Source organism: Macaca thibetana, chromosome 16 (assembly GCF_024542745.1).
Source record: "Macaca thibetana thibetana isolate TM-01 chromosome 16, ASM2454274v1, whole genome shotgun sequence".
In the NCBI taxonomy this organism is placed as follows: Eukaryota; Metazoa; Chordata; class Mammalia; order Primates; family Cercopithecidae; genus Macaca; species Macaca thibetana.
The window spans coordinates 38,521,379-38,531,605 of record NC_065593.1 but is presented as its reverse complement, the minus strand read 5'-3'; the positions used below and the strand labels follow the sequence as shown (position 1 = coordinate 38,531,605).

General features: G+C 53.0%; 1 protein-coding gene across 1 annotated transcript; it reads left to right on the top strand.

Annotated features, from left to right (window-relative positions):
• The first annotated feature begins 1,478 nt into the window (after positions 1–1,478).
• NOG (noggin) lies at positions 1,479–3,113 on the top strand. The gene has a single exon (XM_050764776.1). The coding sequence runs from the start codon at positions 2,095–2,097 to the stop codon at positions 2,791–2,793; it is 699 nt and encodes a 232-aa protein (XP_050620733.1). The 5' UTR covers positions 1,479–2,094; the 3' UTR covers positions 2,794–3,113.
• The last annotated feature ends 7,114 nt before the right edge of the window (positions 3,114–10,227 follow it).

The following is a 10,227-nucleotide window of genomic DNA, read 5'->3' as shown; positions in this document are numbered from 1 at the left end:
TCTCCCATCAAAGAGAAACTGCTTCTGAAAGAGAAAGCATCATGGAGGTTTATTTAAAATCACAGAAAGGTGGGGCTGGAAGAGAAACCTATTAATAGTTATGTCACTAATGCGAAAAGTGAGGAAACTGACTTGTCCAAGTTATATCAGGGTGGACCCCAGGCAAGACTCAGGTGCCTCTGCTGTCAGCTCACCTTTCAAGTTTCTAGTCCCCACTCGCACCCACTGAGACCAGAGAGACCAATTTACCTGAGGCAGAAGGTGCTGCACGCATTCTTGTCAAATTTGAAGGGACTGAGGAGGTATCTCAGTAAGTTTGTTCACACTGGGGGCCTGGAGAGCTTCGGGAAAATAGCCAGAACCAAAACGGACCCGTCAGCAGACGCAGACACACACAAAGTGACACGGACACAGAAACAGAAGCTGAGCTGGGCAGAGCGGGCAGCGGCCGACCCACCTCGCACGGCCGCCCCCCGCCAGCGCCAGGTGCAGGGCTCGCAGCGGCCCAGCAGAGGGCGCGCCGCCCCCAGGGAGCCGAGCGGCGGCCGTGCGGAGCCGGGAGGACTACGGGAGCCGCAGGCGAGCCAGACGCGCCCCTGAGGCTAGGCCACTCAGGGTGCAGGACCCGGCCAAGGAAGAGGAAGATGGTGAGGAGCGGACCCCCCTCGTGGGCCCGAAGGACAGACAGGCAGGAGTGCTTCCTAAGAATTACATCACGCTGCGCAACGTTGCGGTTCTCGGACTCCCTGGTGCAAAGAGGGGTGGGGTAGGGGCTGTGTGTGTGTGTGTGTGTGTGTGTGTGTGTGTTTGTGTGTGTGTGCGCGCGCGCTGGGGGAGGGGACTTAGATCAAGAGCCCGGGAGAGAAGAAGGCGAGACGCGCCCGGGGAAAACGCTCCATGCACATGGAGAAATTTCTGGCTCCAATCTGCATGCACCGAGAAACGAGCCCCCAGCACTTCCCCGTTGCTCCCCTCCCAGTGCAAAGCACCCAGCTAGTGAGAAACCCTCCAGCCCCCACCTCGAGCACCGCCCCCCCAACACCGGCTCTGCACCCTCCAGCCCGGCTCCAGCGCCGCCGCGAGCTTTCCCCAGGACTGGCCCTGGCGGGGCGCCTAGAGCCCCAGTTGCATTGCTCCAGGAGAAAGGAGGGGGGCGGTGCATTTTGCAGGAGGAGGAGAAGGGGGGTGGGTGGTGGGGGAGAGAGAAAATTGCGCGGAGACCTGCCAAGCGCCACCGCCGCCACCACCGCCGCTGCCGCCGCCGCCGCCGCCGCCGCCGCCTGTGAGCTCCGGCGGGCAGCCGGACTGTCGGCTTCCCGGGGCATCTGGGTCCGGCGGGGCACAGCCCTGGGCGCTGCCGAAGCCGCCGCCGCCGCCTCCGCGGCGAGTTCAGGCGGCTTCCCCCGGAGCCTCTGCAGCTCCAGCTCCTCGGGGGTGGAGAAGTGGGGGGTGGGGTTGTTGTTTGGGGGGAAGAAGGGGGAGGGGGCAACGCCGAGAGAGTCAGTGGTTTCCATGGTGATGGAGCTGAAAGTGCAGGAAATTTAAAGGCTTGGACCCTGCGAGACAGACAAACCGGTGCCAACGTGCGCGGACGCCGCCGCCGCCGCCGCCGCTGGAGTCCGCCGGGCAGAGCCGGCCGCGGAGCCCGGAGCAGGCGGAGGGAAGTGCCCCTAGGACCAGCTCAGCCAGCGGCGCTTGCACAGAGCGGCAGGACGAAGAGCAGAGAGAGGAGGAGGGGAGAGCGGCTCGTCCACGCGCCCTGCGCCGCCGCCGGCCCGGGAAGGCAGCGAGGAGCCGGCGCCTCCCGCGCCCCGCGGTCGCCCTGGAGTAATTTCGGATGCCCCGCCGCGGCCGCCTTCCCTAGTAGACCGGGGAGAGGAGTTGCGGCCAACTTGTGTGCCTTTCTTCCGCTCCGGTGGGAGCCGGCGCTGCGCGAAGGGCTCTCCCGGCGGCTCATGCTGCCGGCCCTGCGCCTGCCCAGCCTCTGGTGAGCCGCCTCCGGAGAGACGGGGGAGCGCGGCGGCGCCGCGGGCTCGGCGTGCTCTCCTCCGGGGACGCGGGACGAAGCAGCAGCCCCGGGCGCGCGCCGGAGGCATGGAGCGCTGCCCCAGCCTAGGGGTCACCCTCTACGCCCTGGTGGTGGTCCTGGGGCTGCGGGCGACACCGGCCGGCGGCCAGCACTATCTCCACATCCGCCCGGCGCCCAGCGACAACCTGCCCCTGGTGGACCTCATCGAACACCCAGACCCTATCTTTGACCCCAAGGAGAAGGATCTGAACGAGACGCTGCTGCGCTCGCTGCTCGGGGGCCACTACGACCCGGGCTTCATGGCCACCTCGCCCCCCGAGGACCGGCCCGGCGGGGGCGGGGGTGCGGCTGGGGGCGCGGAGGACCTGGCGGAGCTGGACCAGCTGCTGCGGCAGCGGCCGTCGGGGGCCATGCCGAGCGAGATCAAAGGGCTAGAGTTCTCCGAGGGCTTGGCCCAGGGCAAGAAGCAGCGCCTGAGCAAGAAGCTGCGGAGGAAGTTACAGATGTGGCTGTGGTCGCAGACGTTCTGCCCCGTGCTGTACGCGTGGAACGACCTGGGCAGCCGCTTTTGGCCGCGCTACGTGAAGGTGGGCAGCTGCTTCAGTAAGCGCTCGTGCTCCGTGCCCGAGGGCATGGTGTGCAAGCCGTCCAAGTCCGTGCACCTCACGGTGCTGCGGTGGCGCTGTCAGCGGCGCGGGGGCCAGCGCTGCGGCTGGATTCCCATCCAGTACCCCATCATTTCCGAGTGCAAGTGCTCGTGCTAGAACTCGGGGGCCCCCTGCCCGCACCCGGACACTTGATCGATCCCCACCGACGCCCCCTGCACCGCCTTCAACCAGTTCCACCACCCTCTAGCGAGGGTTTTCAATGAACTTTTTTTTTTTTTTTTTTTTTTTTTTTTTTTTTTTTTTTTTTGAGCTACAGAGACCTAGCTTTCTGGTTCATGTAATGCACTGTTTAACTGTGTAGGAATGTATATGTGTGTGTATATACGGTCCCAGTTTTAATTTACTTATTAAAAGGTCAGTATTATACGTTAAAAGTTACCGGCTTCTACTGTATTTTTAAAAAAAAAAAGTAAGCAAAAGGAAAAAAAAAGAACAGAGAAAAGAGAGACTTATTCTGGTTGTTGCTAATAATGTTAACCTGCTATTTATATTCCAGTGCCCTTCGCATGGCGAAGCAGGGGGGAAAAGTTATTTTTTTCTTAAAGTACAAAGAGACGGGGGAACTTTTGTAGAGGACTTTTTAAAAGCTATTTTCCATTCTTCGGAAAGTGTTTTGGTTTTCCTTGGACCTCGAAGAAGCTATAGAGTTCAATGTTATTTTACAGTTATTGTAAATATAGAGAACAAATGGAATGACTAATCATTGTAAATTAAGAGTATCTGCTATTTATTCTTTATAATATCCCGTGTAGTAAATGAGAAAGAAGTGCAGAGCAGGATTAAAGAAAACCACTAAAACCGACTGGGCTCCACACTGATTTTCTGTGTTGGTGATTGATGGGGGGTGGGAGGGCGTGGGAGGGGGCGGGTAGGGGATGCTGCTGTGCCTCCTACCCGTTGGGGAAGGGGCTCATCCCCTCGGACTCACCTCCTGTGGTATGATAGAGATGACTTAGTGTTTTGAGGGCGGGGGTGGCGATATTCTCTAACCCCTCACTAAAACATCACGTGGCCTCCGCCTAGTCTCCTAGCTTTTCCCCCTGTGTCACCAAAGCTCGGGCCTGTAGTGACCTCGACACCCAGCCGGCCCCCTGGAGCTGACCCCAGGCTGGGGCGAGGGGCGGGGGGAGGGTGGGCGGCCGCTTTGTCCTGCCTGACAGGCCCTTCACAATGGGGACACGTGTCTTTCACACCTACCCTGGGGGCGGAGTGCCGCTGAAACTTGACCCCCGAGGAATGGGGAGGGGGGGAGATCAGAGCGCGCCCACCCAGATCCCGCCACCCCTCCCGCCTCGTACCCCCCACCTCAATATCCAGCCCATGTTAACCCTTTGCATGCCCGGAAGCTGCGGTGGTGGGAGCTGAGGCAATCCCTTGGAATCAACAAGGCTCACAGCCTCCGGAATCTTGCAGGTCCGAGCCCCGAAATCCCAGGCCCTCGGCGGGAGGTGCTGGGGATATCAGGGAGATTTGACACTAGCCTCCCCTCTCCCCGGGGACCTAAGGAAGACTGAGGGCCAGGGTTTCGGAGGGGTCCGAAATCTGGGTGAAAATCACCTCTGGCATCTGCTTTTGGGAAGAGGGTATGCCCGTGCTCTGGGCACTTTCTCCCCTTGAGGGGTGGGGAGGAGGGAGAAATCGGAATCGGAATCTTTGCGCTTTAAGATTAGATAGGGGCAGAAGGCACGTAACCCCTTAAAGGGACGTGCAAAACATCACTCCCACCCCACCCCTTAAAAAGCCAACTCCTTGGGACAGACGCCTGACTCTCGCATGCGTCCCTCCGCCTCAGTCCCCAGTGGCGCCCGTCCGCACAGCTCCACGTGGGCCAGCTTCCTGACACTGCTCAGCGCTCCCTTTATTTATCTTGGACTCCAAAGTCGCTCTCCTTTGCTCCCTCCCCACCTCCCTGCCACCTCTCCGCGCCTCCCTCCCGGCGTTCCTCCCACCCCACCCCCTCACCCCCCTAACCCCCAAGTCCGGAGTCCCGGCGAATCTATGCTAATTATTTCAAACCTGCGCCTAGTCCCCAGCGCAGTCTCAATGCCCCCGGCCCCGCCCGCCCTGTCCCTCCAGCCGGGCGCTTTCTTCCTCCCGACGCAGCCTCGATGGCTCCTCATTTCAATAGCCTGGCCCCGGAGCCGAGCCCCCTCCCCGGCGCTGCCTCCGTCAGCCGTGGGACAGACGTTAGGGTATTCATTAACTGAGAGCCGAGGAATAACGGCATTATTCCCCCCAGAGAGGGCACCCTGCCCCCGCGACTATCTGAGGCTTCATTGTAAAAGGATTAAAAGTTAAAGACCTCCATCTTATGATTCTTTCATTTAATCTTCCTGGCGCCTGGGAGACATGCTCGATGGATGATGGCTTTTAAAATATTCCTAATGTCGGCTACCTTAAGACTCCAAGCTGGGCAAACAAACGTAATTTATTTCCAGAAGAAAGGGGATATTGAGATGTTTAAGTTTATGAACTGCCGTCCCCATGTATATTTGTTAAGTTCTGACAAATACCCAAATAACGTTAAAATCAGCCATTCATCACTTATGAATTTATGCAAAACTTTCTGTGCCCCGGGCCAATATTTTTTTAGACAGAGTTTCACTTGCGAGGGGCGGAGGTGGTGGGGAGTGGGGAAGAGGAGGGGTCTTATACGAGGGGGGCGAAAGCAAGAATTTTCATGCCTGGTAAACACGCGAATTATGCGAAGAGAGTTATTCCCAGCTGGGCGGGCAGCCAAAACTCGGAGAGCGCGCCGAGGCCAGCGCCCCCACCCCCACGTTGGCAATGTCATTGGATTACAATGCGAGGTCTTCCCCTCCGCGACGCCCCCTCCTCCCTCCGCGGGCCCGCCCGCGCCCCTCCTCCCCACCCCTGCCCACTTGGAAAACCCGCCCGCAGCCGGCGAGCTTCTCGGCTTTCAGAGCGGGAGCCGGTGTGAGCTGGGAGGACGCGGGCTGCAGACGTGACCGGCGACAGACAGACCACCGGATGCACAGAACCAGAGAGCAGGCCCGAAGCCGCTGCGGGCGCGGGAGAGGACCCAGCGGGACCCAGACAGTCCCAGAAGCGAACGAAGGAAGTGCTGGTCCTGGAACCTTGTGCCTAATGCACAGTCGGTTACTTCTCCATTCTTATTGATGCCGATAATACTAATAATAGCATCAACGCGGAAAGGAGATGGCTCTGGGTAAAGAGGCAAGAAAACTGTCCTCTTCGGCCATCCAGTGCCTATCTCCTGTAAGGAGGACAATTGATCTAGGTGACTTCTGCGGTTCTGACACCTGTGTCTATGAATATATGCAGCTGCTGGGGGTCCGCGCCTCCCCAGGGTGGAGATTTATAACTATTACAGATACATACATGTCAACTTTTTCAGATCCTGGAAGAGAACGGCAGGGTTTCCACCAACCCATTCCTCCCACTATGATTTTGAGAATTCACTCATCAATCACCTATTTGCAAGCCTCCCGTTTATTCCTTCCTTCCACTTTCAATGTCCCCCGCCTCCACACACACACACTCTCTCTGTCTCTCTGCACACAAGAGCAAACTGAGGCCCAATGACCACACTGAGAGGGAAAGCCAGCCCTCTCAACGGAGGGTCCTCTGGCCCCCAGAGTCTGGGAAGGGGATTTAGTTCTCTGCAGAGATGGAGAAGGCCAGGGGTCCATTATCAGTCTTGCTTCTGAGACTCCCTGGGAAAGGGGGTTGAAGTTTGGTGGCAGCTGCAAGAAGAAGCTGGCTGCCTATTAAGAGCTCTTAGCTGTGCTCGATGGGGACTACAGAGGGAGGGCCCAGCCCATATTGGTATTTTGAAGGGGGTGATTCATCCTTTTTCTTTAATGCTCTTGGAATGTCAGAGCTGGAGGGGAGCTTTGATTCCAATGCCCACTGCTCAATTTACCGATGAGAAGACTAAGACCTCAGCAGCCACTTGCTGAAGATCACGCAGATTAAAAGAGTTGAGATTGGCTAGGTGGTGCCTGTCTAGTGAGCCTTATCTTGGTTCTCTTTTTCTTTGTTTTCTTTTCTCTTTGCTTTTTTTTTTTTTTTTTTTAAATTGATGGGAGTGAGTTCTCAGTAACAACTAATCATCAGCAAGTGGATCAATCCTTCTGTTGTACCTGTTTAGCAGGTGTTTATTAATGGTTTGTGATGTGCCAAGCAGTGTGTTAGGCCTTTACACTCATTTTGATCTAAGGCCTCTAGTGTACAAATAAGGAAACTGAAGCTCAGAGAGTTTAAGCATCTCCTCCAATGCCTCACAGTGAGTGACACGGTTACAGTTCAAAATCCAAACTGACACCACCAAAGCCTATGCTTCTTCCAAATATTCTTCCTTCCTTTAAGGACTTGAACACCGATCTTGGGAGACAAAATGCATGCCACGCTGTGAGCTGGTGAGTCTCAAGTCAAGCTCTGTAGCGGTTCATGACTGGTAAGCCACACAAAAAGATATTTGCACACCCTGTTATGTGCCAGCACCTCCCACTTCCTCCCCCCACACCTCCACAAGGAAGTTACAATGCAATAGAGGAGATAAGAAATGAAGAACTGGTGGCTGGGTGCAGTGGCATACACCTGCAACCTCAGCAATTTGGGAGTCCAAGGCAGGAGGATTGCTTGAGGCCAGAGTTCAAAATCAGCCTGGGCAACTTCATGTCTACAAAAAGTTTAAAAACTAGCCAGGCATGGTGACACATGTCTGTAGTCCTAGCTACTCAGGAGACTGAAGCAGGAGGATCTCTTGAGTCCAGGAATTCAAGGCTGTGGTGAGCTGTGACCCGACTGTACTCCAGTCTGGGCAACAGAGCGAAGCTCTGTCTCTTAACCAAAAAAAAAAAAAATTAATAAAAGAACCGGGTAAGAGATAAAAGAGGAGGTAAAGCATCAAATAAACCTGGGCTGGAAAAAGGAGGGCCCACAGCCAGAGAAGACATTTGACTGAAGCCTCAAAGAACAGACTGGATGTCAACCCACTGAAGTGAGGGTGGAGAAGGCGGTATATATTAATATAATCGAAGACATGGTGCTGGAAAAGTATGTGTGTGTTTGGGAAATAGCTCAAACAAACTTTAACATAGGATGGATCTATGCTGAGAAGAGCAAGCAATAAGATTTGAAAAGCAGGTTGAAGCCAAATTATGGAGGATATTGAATGCTAACTAAGGGAACAGTGACAGGAAGCCATTGAGAGCTCTTAAATAGGGCAGGAACCCCATTAGGACACTGCCACAAAATGAATTCTTTATTCACTCAGTAAATATTTTTGAGCACTGTTCTGGTTATCATACATTGGTATGTAACGTGCTACCCCAAAATGAATAATCTTAAAAAACCATTTTATTTTGTTCATGATTCTGTGAGTGAGCAATTTGGGAAGGGCTCTGCTGGACAATTCATCTCTTATACTCATGATGTCAGCTGAGAGCTGGAGGATCCACTTCCAAAATGGCTTCTAGCGCTCAGCTGCCAACTAGGAGCTCAGACGGAATACTGGCCAGAGCATCTACAAGGGACTTCTCCATATGGCTTGGATTTTCCCACAGTCTGGTGGTGGCTCAGGCTAATTGGACCTACATGGTAGCTCACGGCCCTGAGAGAAAGTGTTCCAAGAGGCCTGAAGGGAAGGTGCAGTGCTTCTTGTGACATAACCTCCAAAAGTCCCAAAACATTGTTTCCACTTTAGCCTATTAGTTAAGCAAGTTTCTAAGACCAGCCCAGATTCAAGAGGAAGGAAATTAGACATCACCTCTCAATAGGAGGAGTAGCAAAGTATCGGTGCCCATCTTTAATCTGTCTTGTGGTGGGCACTTCTGAAGTCCAGGTTCTATATTATATGTCTAGGACACACAAATGAAACGATGCAGTGATTTTCCATTTAAATTTGGTGCCAGTGTCCTGGATAGATTGGAGATGGGAATACTGGCTGCCAGGAGATTAGTTAAGGAGGGCCTTGCTATGGTCAAGGAAGAGTCAAGATGACCTGGTGGTTCATGCCTGTCATCCCAGCACTTTGGGAGGCCGAGGAGGGTGGATCACTTGAGGTTAGGAGTTTGAGACCAGCCTGGCCAACATGGTGAAACCCCATCTCTACTAAAAACACACACACACACACAAAAAAAAATTAGCTGGGTGTGGTAATGTGCACCTGTAATCCCAGCTACTCAGGAGGCTGAGATGGGAGAATTGCTTGAACCCAGTAGGCAAAGGTTACAGTGAGCCAAAATCACACCACTGCACTCCAGCCTAAGTGACAGAGTGAGATTCTCAAAAAAAAAAAAAAAAAAAAAAAAAAAAAGAGTCAAATAAGAGTCTATACCTGAGGAGCATCAATGCCAACAAATACAGAGATCATTTTTCAGAAGACTGGAAAGGACCTGGTCACTGACTGGGTGTGAGGCTGAGGAACAGATTTTAAAAGACCCCTGATGCTTCAGGCCTGCAATGGACCATGCACAGAAGAGGAATTTCAGATGCAGGAGCTCTGTCCCTTCTTTAACCCCCACCCACACATACACAGGACATTGAGAGTAAGAGATAGCTAGACCCTCATGTGGCCATTCATTCAAGTCCCTATTTGGGGAGCTTGACATAGTGCTTGACATAGTAAGCGTTCACTAAATACCAAGTAAAGAGATATGGACTGATTTGGGGGTCCACAAGGTGTCATGCTAGGTCATTGAGCAAAGGATGAGATGGGAAGACTTTCTGGATTAAAACTATGTAAAAACATACAAACAAACAAACAAAAAGATTCGAAAGGTAAAACTCCAGACTGGAAGGCCACATAAGAGATTGCATCTAATCCTGAAGGACAGATAATCAGGAAGAATAGATAAAAGGACAAAACTGACAGATGATCTAAAGGAAAACAGAAGTTGGATCCAGCTTGCATTTTTGTAGGAAGCAATAATTTGCTGCAGCTGAGAAGAAATGTCCCCCTTTGAATAGAGCATGTCCTCCTTGTTTTGCCACGGTCTCCACCTCTCTCTATTGCATACTTTAGTCATTATGTCACCTACCATGACCATTGTAGACATTTGCAATTGGGACTTCTAGATTAGATATAGTGAGGAGACTGCAAATTTTTATTCTTTTGAAATAAGATAAAAGGGGGCCCCAAAAGAAACCATGTACAGAATTTTAAAAAGAGATTAAGATTTTGAGGGAAAGATGATAGAATCACAATATTTGAGCTGGGGTGTCCTTAAAGTTCTTTACCCATTAATTTGACTGCAGAAACTAAGGCTTATCAAGGCCAATGGACTTGTCTCAGTTTTATTTACTTCGGAACAGAAATGGCACTAGAAGCAATGTTTCCAGGTTTTCAGTTCAACCCTCCCTTTATAGTTGTTGTAGGTTTAAACAGCATTAGAATTTAAAAAGCACTTTCACGTGCATAATTTTATGTAAAATGAGGCATGAGAGCTCCCAAGGATAGGAAATAGGCTTTTCTAATATCCCCAGAGCCTAGCACAGGGCCTGGCTCATAGCAGCACTTAACAGATACTAACTGCGGGAATA

Bases quoted from the DNA above. Each gene is read 5' to 3' on its own strand.
- NOG (XM_050764776.1), top strand. From the start codon at position 2,095: ATGGAGCGCTGCCCCAGCCTAGGGGTCACCCTCTACGCCCTGGTGGTG.